This window comes from Siniperca chuatsi, linkage group LG2 (genome assembly GCF_020085105.1).
Source record: "Siniperca chuatsi isolate FFG_IHB_CAS linkage group LG2, ASM2008510v1, whole genome shotgun sequence".
NCBI lineage: Eukaryota > Metazoa > Chordata > Actinopteri > Centrarchiformes > Sinipercidae > Siniperca > Siniperca chuatsi.
In genome coordinates this window covers 23646523-23662976 of record NC_058043.1, presented here as the reverse complement: position 1 = coordinate 23662976, position 16454 = coordinate 23646523, and the positions used below count along the sequence as shown (strand labels likewise).

Sequence of the window (16454 nt, the reverse complement as noted above, 5' to 3'; positions counted from 1 at the left end):
CATAGTATTGATATACAATCCATAGAGGAACGTGTTGTTTTCTCTCTCTTTCTCCTACACACACACACACACACACACACACACACACACACACACTGCTGCTGTTGCTCCAGGGAAAGCAAAGCTTATCAACTAGCCAATGCTCATATACTCATGCACACGTCTGCGCACACACACAGACTTCTCTGTCTCTATCTATAAACCCATGAAATCATTCCACACCAAGTGAAGCGGGGTATGTATAGGTTTGGCCAGGATTCCCATCTCCTGTTCTGTGATTAAAGGACCGAACTAATAGGCTCTGTCTCGTTGGGAACCTGTGTGGGGCTAGGAGAGACCTCAGAAGCCATTAAATTGCAAATCTGTAATAATTTGCTGAAGGCTTTCTGTCCAGATCATTCCCTGGGCTGATTTGTGCGTTGAGGTAACGCTCTGAATGGCCAAGCACAAACCCAGCTGAGCCCACCGGCTAGCCAGCCAAGTTAGTTTACTAGAGGGCACACTCCGGATACACACAGGGCCATATTTACGTTACAAGAAACCACAGTGCAAACTTATGCTGTGCTTTTCATTCAATTTGTGCCGGCAATCTACACAAAATTAGTGCCTGATTTATGAAGGCAGCAGCTACTCATTCAATAAGCAACTAGGCCAGCCCTGACTGAAGGAGAACCTTAAAGGCACAAAAAGGTGTAGACAGTGGTCTGAGGTCTCTTTAATTAGCTTAAAAAAATTAATCAAAATTCTGTATGTTGAAATAGAAATAATCTTTAATTAAAAGTACATTCCAAAGCAGTGAATTTTCTCTGCAATAACCTAACATTAACATTTATTTATATAATATAATGGTTAGTCAAAATCTATTGTAAAATAGTTGAATAAACTTCTGAGGAAATTAAAAATGAGGTGTAGTGAAATGCATAAAAGAAAAGATATCTTATAAAAAGCAAATACAAGGCACTGCGATTTAAATGTCTTATCAAAAGAGTGCACTCACCATAGAGCATTATCAGCTCAGTGAACGTCACGTTCAAGTTAAGTTTAATGACTGCAGCCACAACTCTCTGTCTGCTCTTTGTTTGCCGTAAATAAAATAAAATTGTGCTCGTTTGCCTTTGGCTACTGCTCTCTTTTTCTGTTATATATTGTTTTTGAACTAATTCAGTGAACATTGTATTGATTTCTGTAGAATAGGTAAATTTTCTTGTGTTCATAAACCCTTGAAGGTTTTCAACTTCTTTTGAGGTAGAATCTTCTCTGCAAACCCGATCCTTACAAACTGTTCAATCAAAACCTGCTAAATCCAGCAGAATGTCAGTCATTCACACTTATGTTTCCAACTTTATTTGCAAGAGCCTCCCTTAAAGACCCTAAAAAAAAAATTCTTATTCAGCTTTTTAATATGATAGATGAGGTCCTACATAAACACTCAGTTTTCTGCCAGAGTTAAAGTAGTTTTGATTATTTCACATGAGAAATCTCTGCATTTGAGGTTTTGCTTTTCTCATTGGTTTCTCATTGGTTTAAGGTGGGTGGGGCTTAGTTGGAAAAAGGTGATGTCAGATTATTCTGTGTGTCAATCTAGATTTAACAATATTTTAATAAAAATCAGATGACAGTTGTGGCGTTGTTTGCGAATGTTGCTAGGCTACTTAGGTCAAACAAATCACCATACCACAATAACAAAAAAAACAACCAAAACACCCAAAAAGCCTATTTTCTTACTGTTAAACTCTAAATAAATAATAATGAAGGATGTTTTTTCTTACAACTTGAGAAACTTTACTGCTTATTTAGTCATGAATATTTAATGTTATAGAGAAATACTTTGAATCAAGTTTTCAGGGGCTTTAAATAAATCTGCATAGAGAAGTGGAGACTTCACTTATTGCATCCATGTTGTGCATCATATGACTGGCTGGTTTAAAATGAAAGAAATGAAAGACTAGAGGCTTAGTAAATCTGTCCGTTAGTGATACTGATGGAAACACACACACACATAAGAAGTAACAAACACCTACAGTGTGCTCAGACAAGTGTCAAGTCGATTAGATTAGCAGTTGTCTGGAAGGCCATTTTATAATTTCATACTGTGCCAACAAACACTGTAGCCTTCAACTAGTTTATCAGAAAAGTTGATATAAAAGTTGATTTTTTTGCTTTGTGTGCTTTACTGTTCTTTTTCTAACAATTCAACAATAATTCTTTAGAAATTCTTTCTCTCGATAAAAAGTGTAAAGACAAGATCAGAGATCTTTTATTTTAGTTACTTGGAGTACTGGAAATCACTTCAGAACAACAATGGTTTGTCCAGACATTGTTGCAGCATGAGACCAAAATCTGGAGCTCCAGTATCACCCAAAATATATCAAAGATATTCAACCTCTCAGAGGCTGTATGTTGATGGCAGTGTGACGTGCTGAGCTATTTTGCACACTCATCTATTCTTGTAGACTCTAAACACACAAAAATGTCAATACTATACTACTGCACTGTCACATTAACATATTGAAATACATGAAGAAAGTGCAGGAGGTAACATACACAGAAAAAAAAGATGCTTGACAAATATACAGTAAGACCTGTCCCATTAACGTCAGAGATCCTTCTAATGCGGAGGGCACTTGCTTATTTACCCTCGGGTGGCTGGGAGCTGCAGGGGTCTAATTCTCCCCCATCCCAGGAAGGTCATTCTTCCTTCTCGAGCCATGATGACCACCGAGTAGTGCTTAAATCTGGCAAAACGGAGCCTATAAATTACAGCAGAGGACAGAGGGGTCAGAGCCTGGCATGGAACTGGGCCAGAAGCTATCAATCTGCCGTGGCCAGCGAGGGCGACATCTGTCTCTGGGACTCCCTCACTCTTTCTACTTCTCTCTGTGTCTGGCGATTTCCTCTCCTACTTTTTTCTTTTCAGCCCCTTCCCTCTCCCTTTCGTTCCTTTTGCTCACTGCCCTGTCACTGAATGATCTCTCTGTGCCTCCATTTTTAGTCTGCACCTCTCTTTACAATCTCTACTCCTTTTCTTGCATATCGCTCTGCCTCTTGATATTCTTTGTCTGTCTTTGTGTGCAACCCCCCACCCGAACTCTCTTCCATGGATCTCCCTCGCCTCTTTTCACGCATTCTCTCACATCATCCCTGTTTCAACATCTCTCTAATTCTCTTCCCTCTCTCTCTCTGTTTTGAGCTCCTTGTCGTTTTACGCACTCTTGCACCATCTCCCTCTGCAGCGATATGTTTTGGTCTATCTGCTCTCCAACCAGCAGGACAGGATAAAGCCTTGATGTACTTTCCCTCAATGTGATGCCAATATGATTTGAATTGTAATATCTGAAAGCAAAAGGCACTGATCTGCCCAGTTTTTGGGGAATGATATGGACCCAGTGGGTATCTAGAAACAAATGCAAAATTTGAAATACAAATTCAAAGCTGATCACTTATGTCATTCAGAACTGTGCCAACTAAATATATTTCTTAAATATAAAAGCTTACAAAGCTTCTCTGAACTTGGTTGCTAACTTCAGATATCCCTCTGGCATCTGTTAAAGAGAAGTAGTAGTTTAAATGTAGGATGCTGACTCTGGGAGCCAAAACTTGTCAAGCCTAATCGACAACAAACATTCCTTTTTGGTTGATGCTTCTGCTTGTTTCATCAGAACATCTTGCATTACACTTGCTACTCAAACCCTCGAAAACTTCGGCATGACTTATTAATCCTCCTCCATTCTCTGAATCAAACTTGGCCTTGAATAATTGAGAGAGATCTTTGAAAAGCCCTAACCTCCATTCCCACCTTCCTTTTACAAGTCAACGTGGTGCATTTTTAATTGGCGGACATGAAATAGGCATGAAGGGAGATGGGAAGAAAGCGAATTGAATCAGGGACACTCAAACCTGGCAGTCATCGCATACCATAGGAGATTGTATGCATGCATACAGAGAGGGCTAAATATGTGTCTGGCCTGACAAGTCACACATGCTCAACAGTCTTTGACGTGCTTTCTGTCTGGGACAAATAGTACACGGCTAATGTAATCCCTTCTTTAGCGTATCCCAGGAGGCAGACCCAGATACGCCACTTCGAGTTATGTTTAGCAATTTGGTTGAGAACAAACATCAATTCAACTTTCTATGAACCATAAATCTCCAAAGCCGAATGATTTGTTTAGTGTGTAGGAGCCAATTGTGCATGGGCTGAAAAGGTAATTGGAAGTACATGTATCGCTGGTTGGAGAAATCGTGAGGACTTATTACAGTATCTCTTTGGAAGGTAAGAACAATAATTTGCTTCATCTGTGACATTAAAACATAACTTGACCTTGAGAATAATGTTAGAAATGGTATAACAGAAAAAAACATTAAATATTACATAGAGTTTGAAACAAACTAAAGACATTTGGAGCAGAATACGTAACAAGAATGAATGCTTGCTGGTTATTCATTAATGGGCTACTGCCACAGTCAGCTGTGACAAACTTTGCTTCTATTTTTCATATTGCTGCTGTGTCATGCTGCTATTTCCTTGTGGAAAGCGTCTGCAGTAGAGAGCTGCAGCTGGACCCATTTTCATGTGCTTACTGAGGGTTCGAGTCAGGTTTGGCCGTAAAATATAAATATTTCAATTAAACATTAAAGGTTACTATGAAGTACTGCTTTAGCTACTAGCGGGGCTGATATTTGGCACATGCAGAAGTATACGCTACAGTATAATCACACACACATACACACACTGTATATCCAAAACATATGCACATAAAGGGATGAACACACAACAAACATACAGAGAAGATGTATATACATCTGTATAAACACACACATATACTGTACACATACAGATATTGGGTACGGATATTATAATACTCCCTATCATAATGCCTCCAGACTGTGCAAAGCTTGATAAAAGGAGCCAGCAGCTCTAATGCAAAAGGCAAAAAACAGAGGAGATTCATAACCTTCTGACTGGTGAACTAAGGAAATGGTGTTTAATCTATTTACACCGAACAACTACATATAGAGCATGGTGCCCGTGTAATTGCATGGCATAGATAGAAGATCCAGAAATGGAACAAAATATTAAGTATGTGGAGTTAAAGAGACAGAAATCACATGTAGTTCACTATGGGGACTATAACAGGTTGTCTTATGGAAGGAGCAAGGGTAAAACCACATGAATATGTTTATATTTATCATCATATTATATTCATCATCCTCTAACCTGATCCTAAAATACAGTGAATTTTTAAGAGAACATTTTTTTAAGAAAAAAAAAATCTCAACCTAAAAAATGCAGGGCACTTCCCCACAGGAAGCTCTATTATTAGCAATGAAATCATCAGTAGAACAAAAGTAAAACTCTAAGACAACAAAGACTTTCCAACATTTCAAAAGTATTGCATTCCACATCTCCTGAACCGGCCACCGGTATTTGAAGCAGGGGGGCTTGGAAGTGGTATTAAGCGTATAACTAAAAGATTGAAGGGGCCTAAAGCATCACCTTTTTAAAAATTTAACACAAAGCACAATAATACTTAGCTGATGCAAGAGCCTTGAAAACAAAAAATATTTACCTCTCCAAAGAGCATTTGTCAAAAAAATGGATTTTTTTTTCATCCTCTAGAAGAATGGTACACCGGGGCAATGAACATGGCATCGGAAAACAAGTGCAAGAGGGAAACCAGTGCAAGTTGTTTAGCCTCTCTTTATGGAAAACAAAAGGCCAAATGTTGATGAAACATTTAAGGAAGACTTTATTTCAAACCAGCTCTGGGCTATCGGCCGAGGAGTTTAACTGTCGAAACACAAGAAAGCTTTTTTTCGCTGTACATACTGTATACATTTTTCAGAGATGTTTTTTTGCCTTAGAAATTGTTGGAAATATTATCGATCACTTTTGTCTTTAGTATATCAGAATATTGATATCCAAGTTTGGTTCTGGCACAGTCAGTGGTGTTATGGCAAAAATAAAACATCACAATCTATCATCATCTATCTATCTATCTATCTATCTATCTATCTATCTATCTATCTATCTATCTATCTATCTATCTATCTATCTATCTATGTGAAAATTGTTGAGATCAGCAGCTTCTCTGACCTGTAACGATGGCCAGTGTTGCTTCTCCACAGGTCAGCACTGCCGTCCACAGTGAGCCATGACTTTGCCATGTGGAACCATTAACTACACACTAACACGCTGATATATACGCTGACTAGACCATTTTACTGTATGATGCTAGACGTTCCTCTGCTCCTGAACTATTAACACAAAAAGTTTTCTGTGAAGGAAATGAAGTCTATAAATGTAATGGTGGCAATGTAATGGTAGCATTCTAATTTTAGATTCACAGTTATTTCAAATGCAGTACACTTTAAACCCTTTTCTTTGTTATTGGTACATACGTTGTTGATATACTTCAGATACACATTTACTTTCATATATGTGTCTACCAAACTTGCAATTTGTGCTGATTATATATGTTAGCTTGTTTCAGTCAGTCTTTAGGAAGTGAAATGAGATGAACATGTAGGTACAGCCATCCGTGTATGTAAAGGTCAGTGGTTTTAATGAGAGGGCCGCCGAGGTCAGAGGAGCCAGAGGGCTCCACCTCCATGACTCCAAACCTGCCGTTAGCATGCTAATCCCTACAGGAGCTCCATGAGCACTCCCTCCCTTGGCTTGGTGCGGTCATGTCTCACTGTGACTAACTGGCTCCCTGCTCGGCCATCAGCCGTCCCCCATCCGACAGTCCCCACCAATAATAATGGACAAGAGAGGCAGTGCTGCCTTGACAACGGCCCTCCTGACAAATTAGGATCACTGTACTCCCTGCTCTGGCTCCGCCTCTTGTTTCCCTCTTGTTGCTTGGCAGTTCTGGGCCCTGCCAGGACAGGGGTGGCTGTTGCAATGTGGCGCTGGTGGTCGAGTGTACTTTGGTAAGAAGCGACCTCCTCTGTGACACATGTTGCCTTTCTCTCTGACAAAGCACTCAAAATCGATTGCGATGCGTCTTCACAGAAATGGGGCACAATATTGGGCCTGAGCGTGCATTCTGAGCTGAGCTGAGTGGAGGATTCTGGGCCAGTGAGGAGAGGAGGAGCACATAAACACACACACACACACACACACACACACACACACACACACACACACACACACATTCACTCAGAGATGCACACACACACACTCACTCAGAGATGCACACACACACACTCATCCCAAACCAAATGTGAGAGGAGGAGAGAGAAGGATCCCACAGAGAGGATGATGCAACGAGAGTGAAATTTTTCGGCCGGAACACATGCTGCATTAACGCAGACCTGCAGGACGAAAAAACACAACCGCACTTCTTTCTCTCTTTGTTCAAAGCCAAATTTGGTTTTATCCTTCTTTTTTTTTTGCAGACGGCACTCCACTAATGGCAACCTGTAACACCTAATTGCCTGCAATAAAACACAGCATGAGTCTTTCATGTTTTTGGCATCATGACTTCCTGGCCTCACCAAACACGATGAGCCCAATGATCTGTTCTGAACCTGGCTCCCCTGACACATTCAGTTAAAAGGGCTGACATATCAAAACCATAGGTGTTCAGAGGGAACCATAACTCCCTTTATGATCCGCACAGATTATAGCCCCCATCTGTAGCATAAACCATCTGCAGTATGGGTAAATTTAAACAGGATTACTATTGGTCATTACACTGTATCTCCACTTGTTTGATTTCAAACATATAACATAAAAAAATTATATGATCATATAACCATTTTCTCAAGTATTGATATTAAATTACAAAATGGTTTAACAGCCAAGGCATTATCATTAATCATCACAGTTCTTTTATTACAGTGAGCAAGTGGTGAGATGGCCTGCACTAAAGATCTGTGACATTTTGTTTATATCACTTGCCAGGTCAAAATGGACTATTTGGCCCAAATCTAAATGATGTTTCAACACCTGCTTTGACTTTGAGCAACTCTCTGGCTTTGTAACTACTTTAACTGTCTGAGCCTATAGCGAGAGCTGTTATTAATGTATTCAGTTTGACCAAGGACAAATATATTACTCGCATTAAATTACCACCAAATGGAACAACAGCAGTAAAAAAAACTTGGTGACAGTTGCATTTGCATTTGTTTGGAAAAATGAAGATGTAAACAATAAAGGTTTGGCCTGGAACACAATACTGCCTGAAGATGTGACAGCAGTAAACAATAGATAACAGCTTTGGTTATTAAATGTCTTACCCATATCATCACAGCTCAATTGCCCCAGTGATTATTACATGAAATCAGGCTGATGAATAGTGCTAGCAATCATATCTACACCCTCTCTTCTTGAATAGATCCCCACCTCCCATGTTGCATTGCCAGAGAGAAGAGAAAAAGAAAGGGCTGGCTCTTTGTGCTAACCGTGCCTCTCAGCCCCGTTGTGCTTGGTAGCAGCAGCAGCAGCCAGTGACCATTATAAATGGCCTCTATTAGCACGGCTCGGTCGCAGAGGGGAGAGAAATAAAATCATTGGGAGAATGTAGGCCTGCACTGGTGTCCCTGCGCCCGCTCCCAGCCTCTGCAGACCCCCGTCCCGTGCCCCCCTCCTCCCCGCTCCCCCTCCACCCCTCCATTCCAAGGGGACAGAATCCTAAAGACTAGATTACGAGTGATACATGGAGTCATTATGGGGAGGGTTATGGCAATAGTATCACAGGCACGGCTGACAATGGCCATAATAGGGGTCTCTTTCTTCAGAGGTACCATTACCATAGCAAAGGCTGTTTCTTTAGGCTTGTTGATGTACAACAGAACAGGAGGGCCTTTTATTACCTGCCGTAGGAGAAAAAGCTCTGTATTATCTAACTGAAAACCATGCTTATTTCTTTGAAAAAGCGCCATGTCTCTTTGGGTAAAGTTAATTGAATGCAACAGTGTCTCCAGATGAGCCATTACATTGTTAGCGATGACAGTTACCAAGTATGTGCCATTTGAAAAAAAAACAGAGGTGGAACAAACTTGTAAAGGAAATGATCATCTACAATCTCCGGTTCAGGCTGAGGCTTTGTACTACCACAGCCATTACCCAACATGATGCACTGTCACTGAACAGGCAACTTGTCAGTGCAAGTACAGAAAGTGAAGACAAAAGGGGAAAGAGGGAAAACAAAGAATGAAGTGGATCAAGCAGTTAAGAGTTAATGAAGAGGAGAAAAGATTGAAGAGAAGAATAGAAGAGGAGTTTTCTGAATGGCAGTTCTATAGACTTCACTCCATTGGAGCATTTCACACCTTAAAGGGTCATCATGCCCTCGCTTTGACTCTTTCTAGTATATGGCAGGAAAAACGCAAACGGCATGAAGGAGCTGAGGGAAAAGGGGAGGGGGAAGAGTAGCGAAAGACTGTCAAGAAGAGTAGCGAAAGACTGTATGTATAAAATGTACATACATAAATACATTTGTACAAAATGTCCAACATTTTTTAAACCACCAAATGGCACTGTTGAGTTAAAGGTTTTTCAGCTGCCTTATACAGAAAATCCAGGAAAAGTAAAACAGTTTCAAATGCAGAAGACTATTACCAGGATGAATGTTTCTGAACTTAAATTGCCATCAACATTAACAATTAAAAAGTCTGCTTTAAATAACTTTCATTTTACAAGACAGAAAAAATAGATACAGCTTGAATTATTTCTCTTCATAATATTTGTATATTTGCTTGAGAAAGTGTATTTACACTTGACTCAAACTCTTGCTGTGATAGCTCACTGTAGCCTACCTGATTCACGTCATGCTCTGTAGTCTTCAATAAAACCAGTATGACGGCAGCTTACACAGTCAGTGTGAGTGCCTGTTATTTGTGGGACGTGCTGTCTTTTACTGCTAATTTGGGAATCTTCTATGGAAACCACAGGAAGGTGTTAGGAGTCTGTGGAGGGAAAGCGGCCTTCGAGCAGCTTGCAGTGAGCCAGTGAGCTGGTGAGCCAGGGAGTAGCTAGTGCCTCCAGCTAGTTAAAATATGAGCACAGCGGGGGCTCGCTAATGAAAGCGGGGGCCCAGCCCGGGGAACAGGGCCGTATATCGCGATGAGGAGACAGTTCTTAGAATCAGCTGGCGAGCCGTGCCTATAGTTCTGGGGCCACCGGTGATTAACTGTCCAACAGGGAGTCGCTACTACAGCTGGGCTATTAATAAAAGATAACCCCCTTCTTCCCTTCTCCACCTTGGTTTCCCCCATGCCTGCAGACAGTCTCCGCCCTCTGGAATTATTTGTATATCATAATCATTTCCTGACACATGGTGCATGTCAAACATTGTTTACATGGGGCAAAGGGGATTTAAAAGGGGGGGGGGGGTGGCTCCCAAAAAGTGATAGCTCATTATCAATGTACTTTGCTCCCCTGGGAGATGTCCTGCAGGTATAGTAGATCAATTAGTGACCTCTCATTAGATGGTGATTCGCAGAGAATGGCCCATCCCTTGAGAGAAAATACAATGCAGGGCTAAAGCACCATCATTCCTGTTGCACCAAAAATACAAGGCTGGTCGTTAGTATGACACCAAAATGCCATGTAGCATTGTTACACCAAAAGTTTATGATAATTCACTGACATCATTACTGTGGGATCTGCTGTGTGTCAGTCAGGGTTACACTAGGAAAGGTTATAAAAATATAACTTTGTAATAAACTGTGCATGGTTAGAAAGTTTAAAAATCAGTTCAAATATATTACATATAATATAATATACATAATATATGTTTCGTAGTTTAGTTTTAATTGTCATGGAGGGACAACTCAGATCACCAACACCTGAAAATCTTAAAAAGCTTAAAGGCTGTACAACAGGACAATATATTCATAGGCCTACTCCTCATGTGTTGCACACGTGCGTACACACGTGCACGCGCGACCCCCCCCCGCGCACCCCACCATCAAACCCCCCCCCCCCCAACACACACACACACACACACACACACACACACACATTGAGAGAGTTAGGGGCAACAGAGTGTACGGTGCTGCGGGCAATAAACACAGCCTCCCCGCTATTGCAACGTGAAAACGTGAGGTTAATGGCCCGGATTTTGCACTGTAGTGAATGAAAGCACGTTTACAACCGCCGGACTAGATGTGTGAATACTCCCGTGCATACTGCCCATATAGGAACACTCCAATTATCACCCTACAGAAATTCATGCCGTCGTGACTCCTGATTCGTGACACTCTCATGCTTGGATATGTTTTCTCACCAAGGTAGAAAATGATGCGCTGAATTGGAGAACCAATGACAAGTCTAACAAAGGAATAAATATCCTTTTTGGTGTCACATATCCCGACAACAACATGATAAAGTCATTCAGGCTTTAGCCTTACAGAAAATTGCACAATTTGCCGACAATCGTGCAGTTCTACCCATCATATCCTGCATGATTTAGGATCCCCACTCTCACCAATGTGTGACAGATTTCACACTGACAAAAACAAGTAGAAGCATAGTTGTCTCAGGGAATATAACCCACCTTTGTGCATGCCCGTGAAGCGGTCCTTCAGCACAGTGAGCTCGTAGATCTTGCCGAACTCCTCGAAGAGGGGCCGGAGGTCCTTCTCGTCCAGGTTGCGGGGGATCTGACCGATGAAGAGTTTGATGGCATCGTGGTCCTTCATGGGGATGGTGGCCGGGCAGCCCACCGGGCTGTGGCTGTGGTTTAATCCGTTCACGAGCCCGTTCGTGCTGGCGGAGACCACACCGACACCGTGCACCGTGCCGTCCACCTGCCCGTTGGTTAAAGTTGCCATCTTCGGACCGGCCAGTGAGTTGGGATGGGTACAACAGCAGCAGATGGTGACGGTGGAGAATCGTTTTACGTTGAAAAAAGCTGGTGGAAGTCTTGGTCAAAATTTGGTTCCGAGACCAAGCCGTGCCAGAGCTGATTCCGCTCTCGTCCTATCAAAGCCAATATTTACACTGATGTGAAAACACATGTAGCATTTGGCGAAGACGCATATCAAAAGAGCGCAATGCCGTTGGTCCCGGTGGAGGCTTTGATTCCTTATATTTATGTCCTACCCAATAACTCGTTCATTGATTTCATAAAAGAGAGACAAGGAGAAAGAGAGAAAGAGACGTGGGAGGGGGAGAGAGAGAAGAGAGAGAGAGAGACCAAGAGCGTTCACTGTCTATTTACACCCACGTTCCCTCGTCCCAGCTTCTTGGCACCCTTTTATTTTTTTTTTTGCATTGAGGAGTCGGTATGGGTGTCTTCTCGGTTTAAACGGACAGGGCCGGCTCAATCTCTGCCAGAACAGTGGGGAGGTTTGAATAAAGGGGGGCCGCTATAAACTCGGCATATGTCAAACCAAGCCTTTTCTGTTCCCCCTTTTCTTATGTGAAGACCAAGTGGTACATTCCACCAAGGGGAGAGGGTCTATAAATAGAGAAATATAGAGAATACGGTCCTTTGTGCTCCTACTCAGAGCAAATAACTACACATTCACGAACTCGAGAATTTATTACTTCGTGACTGACATGCACACTATTCTTATTAATTGCAATAAGCTGCACAGTTTTCTTAACAGCAATTTACACCTGACATGTTTCGATTCATGTAAAAATAAACATCCGCTATAGATGGAATGTGATTGAAAAGGTGTCTGTCGTTCATAGGCGGTTTGATTTTGTGCTTAAACCACATTTCACATCATCTTATAGGCTTCCTCATCATCATCAGCAGCAGTGAATCGTTGCATCCTCACTTCGCGCCTGGACGGGGGACAGCTCCGCGGTGCTGAAATGCAGTACCGCAGGCGAAACTAAATTGCACTGATGGAGGATTCCTCTGACTGTTCTCGACTGCTCGGTATTGTTAGGAACAAACAAAGGTTTTGCACCGGTGAGACGACGTATTATTAGCTCCCTCTGCCATTTCCAAAGTCATGTGGATTAGATGATTTGATTTCCAGAAAGGGGAAGTCTGTGAGCACCGCCGAGTGGCGTAGAGAGGGGGCACATCGAAAGAAAAAAAAAATCACACAAGAGTGGGACAAACTGACAAGATGTATAGAAATCCACACTCAGCGATGTCTGTAACTCTTTAGGTTTCTTCTGGCGATGAGCATACTTACAAAAACAAAATATATAAATCTCAACATCACAATTTACACTGTAAATGTACACACACACACACACACACACACACACACACACAAAACACCTGAAAAGCAATTTCTCCGTAAAGGGTTGATTGATCATTTGGAAGGACATCCAATATTCATCCAGTTTCCTCATAAACTTAATTGTAAGATTACTGTAGGCCTATAGGCATCAACCAAACAGGTTTTAATCAAATTTAGAGTGGCCAGTCTGATTATCTTAGCAGTACTTGATTTATGAAAATCTTAGTATGAGTGAGTTAGGTGCTGATATTAAACACCACTCAGAGTGGAAGGTCTAAAACACTTATACATAGATTAAAAGCACGATTACATCTGTGATAGAAACTGCATTCCTGAGTAAATGGGTAGAACAAAAGTCTATCCCTAAAGTCCCCTAATGTGTGATCTTACACAGCTCCAAACAGTGACCTGGAGAAGGTGGAAATGGAGTGACAGTAGGTTTGAACATTTATTGTCAAAGTTGGTACAATTTATAATGACAGCAACATCTTTTGGATGTAAGATCAGATATTTCAAATTCAGTTCATACTAACCTGAGAACTGGCATGACCTCTCAATTAAGCTCACTGGCTATTCTGGTTTATGCCTTTGGGAGACAGTTCATGTTGTTTATCTCTATTCCCAAAGGACAACTACAATATCTGAGGTCATGGCAATGTGTAAATCAAAGAGTGCTGATATTCCTATTGAAATTCAGTCTGATGGATGCCATTTAAACATCAGCAAAGTAGCCTGTGGAAAATTAATCAGTGACAGTGGAGTTATAATAATAATAATAATAATAATAATAATAATAATTTATAGAGCACTTATCAAAACAAAGTACAAAGTGCTTCACAAAAAGAGAAATACAATACCACAGTGAATGATGAAATATAAAGAAATAAAATACATAAAATACACAAAAGCAATGCAATAAACAGCCAGTTCAGGTAAATTCAGGATATGCTTTCAGCTAAAAATGCGTTTTGACAAGAGACTTAAAAGAAGACACTGATTCAGACAACCTAATTTATTCGGGCAAGTTGTTCCAGAGCCTCGGGGCCCCGGTGGCAAAAGCTCTGTCCCCCCTTAGTTTTCATCCTGGACTCAGGACAGAGAGAAAACCCCTGACTGAGGATCTCAAAGTATGTGAAGGTTCATAAGGGATTACAAGGTCTAAAATATAATCTGGAGCCAGGCCATGAAGAGCCTTAAAAATAATCAATAATATCTTAAAATCAATCCTAAAACAAACAGGGAGCCAATGTAAAGAGGCTAAAACAGGTGTGATGTGATCATACCTCTTGGTCCTGGTTAAAAGCCTAGCAGCTGAGTTCTGAACAGTCTGCAGTCGTTTCAAAGTTTTTTGATTAAGACAAGTGAACAGGCTGTTACAATAATCAAGGCGTGAGGAGATAAAAGCATGTACAACAGTTTCTGCATCACTAAGATTTAGAATAGATCAAATTTTTGCAATGTTTCTGAGGTGATAAAAACATTGGATTGGACAAGCTTAGTGATATGTTGCTCAAAACATAAATTGCTATCAAACAGGACACCAAGATTTCTTGCAACAGGCTTGATATGTTGTGACAGGTTACCAGTAGATGGCAGAATGTGTTTGGTGATGTGTTGGGATTTCAGTTTTATTTGAGTTGAGCTGAAGAAACATCTTTTATCTACATCCACTTTATTATGTCAGACAGGCAGTCCTGCAGAGAACTCAGCGTACTAAGGTCAGTGGGCTTGACAGGGAGGTACAACTGTACGTCATCTGCATAACAATGAAAAGAAATCCCATGTCTGCGGATGACATCACCCAAGGGAAGCATATATAAGGAGAACAATATTGGTCCCAGAATTGAACCTTGAGGCACACCATACTTGATATGGGAGAAGGATGACATGAAGTTATTAATGCTGGCACAGAATTTCCTATTGGACAGATAAGATGACAACCAGTCTAGTGCAGTGCCAGATACGCCCACCCAGTGCCTCGGTCTATCTAAAATACTGCCATGATCAATTGTGTCAAAGGCAGCACTTAAGTCCAGCAGCACAAGAACTGAGCACATGCCTGCGTCTGCATTCATTAAAAGGTCATTAGTGACTTTGAGAAGGACTGTCTCAGTGCTGTGGTGTTGACGAAAACCAGATTGGAACTTTTCAAAGGTTTTATTGTTTTCCACAGCAGCAAGAAGCTGCTTAGGTACAAGTTTTTCGAGAATCTTAATCAAAATAAAAGGCAGATTGTAGATTGGACGATAGTTGTCCAGGAGGGTGGGATCAAGCCCAGATTTTTTTAGGACTGGCTGGACACAAGCAGTTTTAAAGTAATGTGGGAAGCAGCCAGTGGACAGTAAGCTGTTAAAAATAATTTGTTAAATGGGCGCAATACAATCCATAACTTCCAATAAAAACCTATTTGGGATTTTGTCCAGAGGGCTGGAGGATACTCTCATAAGAGACATGATGTCTGCAAGTTCAGGCAGAGTAACAGCAGAAAAATTGCTTAAAGAATCCCTGCACGGGTGATCCGCATCTAAAAAGGCAGGGTTGGGGGTGATACCAGATCTTATTAACTCCACCTTACCAGCAAGAGAAACTTTTCACAATCAACATCACAATCAGCAGGGGCACGAGGAGAGGCTGGGTTAACTAACTGATCCACAGTCTTAAATAGGAATCTGGGGTTGTGCTGATGGGCAGAAATAAGTGCAGAGAAATGGCATGTTCTTGCATCCTTCACCATCCTATTATAAAGGAGTAATAACTCTTTCATGGCCACAAAGTGGACCTGGAGACCAGATTTCTTCCATCTGCATTCTGCTGTCCTGCATTTCCTTTTACAGCTTTGAATACTGTTATTTAACCATGGCTGATTTCTAATCTTTGTGTTTCGTCTATTTTTCAGAGGAGCTATGAGATCTAAGGTTGAAGAACACAGGTAGTTAAAAGAATCAACCAAATCGTTGGTGTTGGAGGAATCAGGAAACACATTGCCAGGAAAATTGAACAGTGTACAGAATTTTGAGGCACTATGCTCATTAAGGACGTGTGTGTACTTAGAGCAGGATAGTACTAGCAGCCTCTAATTCACAGTTAAAAACATTGCATGGGTGATCAGATGCAAACATGTCCCTGATTTCCACAGATGGAGTTGGGATAAATAATGGCAAATATGACCGGGAGGGGGCCACCATTCATGTTAGACCAAAGGGTTAAGTGTCGATTATATAGGCCACAAGGCATTGTACCATTCTCCAATGATGAGCAAAATGAGCTGCTAGTGTACTCCAGTGATGCTT

General features: G+C 41.2%; 1 protein-coding gene across 16 annotated transcripts in view; it reads right to left on the bottom strand.

The window, feature by feature from the left end:
- celf4 (CUGBP, Elav-like family member 4) overlaps positions 1-12244 on the bottom strand; it is an 81501-nt gene extending 69257 nt beyond the window's left edge. For 10 of the 16 annotated variants that reach the window (XM_044217392.1, XM_044217403.1, XM_044217364.1 and 7 more), the window contains exon 1: positions 11511-12244. In XM_044217392.1, coding sequence (XP_044073327.1) covers positions 11511-11787 — 277 coding nt within the window. In that variant the 5' untranslated portion in view covers positions 11788-12244. The remainder of the gene's footprint in view (positions 1-11510) is intronic. The other 6 variants (XM_044217290.1, XM_044217373.1, XM_044217413.1 and 3 more) reach the window with 1 other exon arrangement.
- Between the last annotated feature and the right edge of the window lie 4210 nt (positions 12245-16454).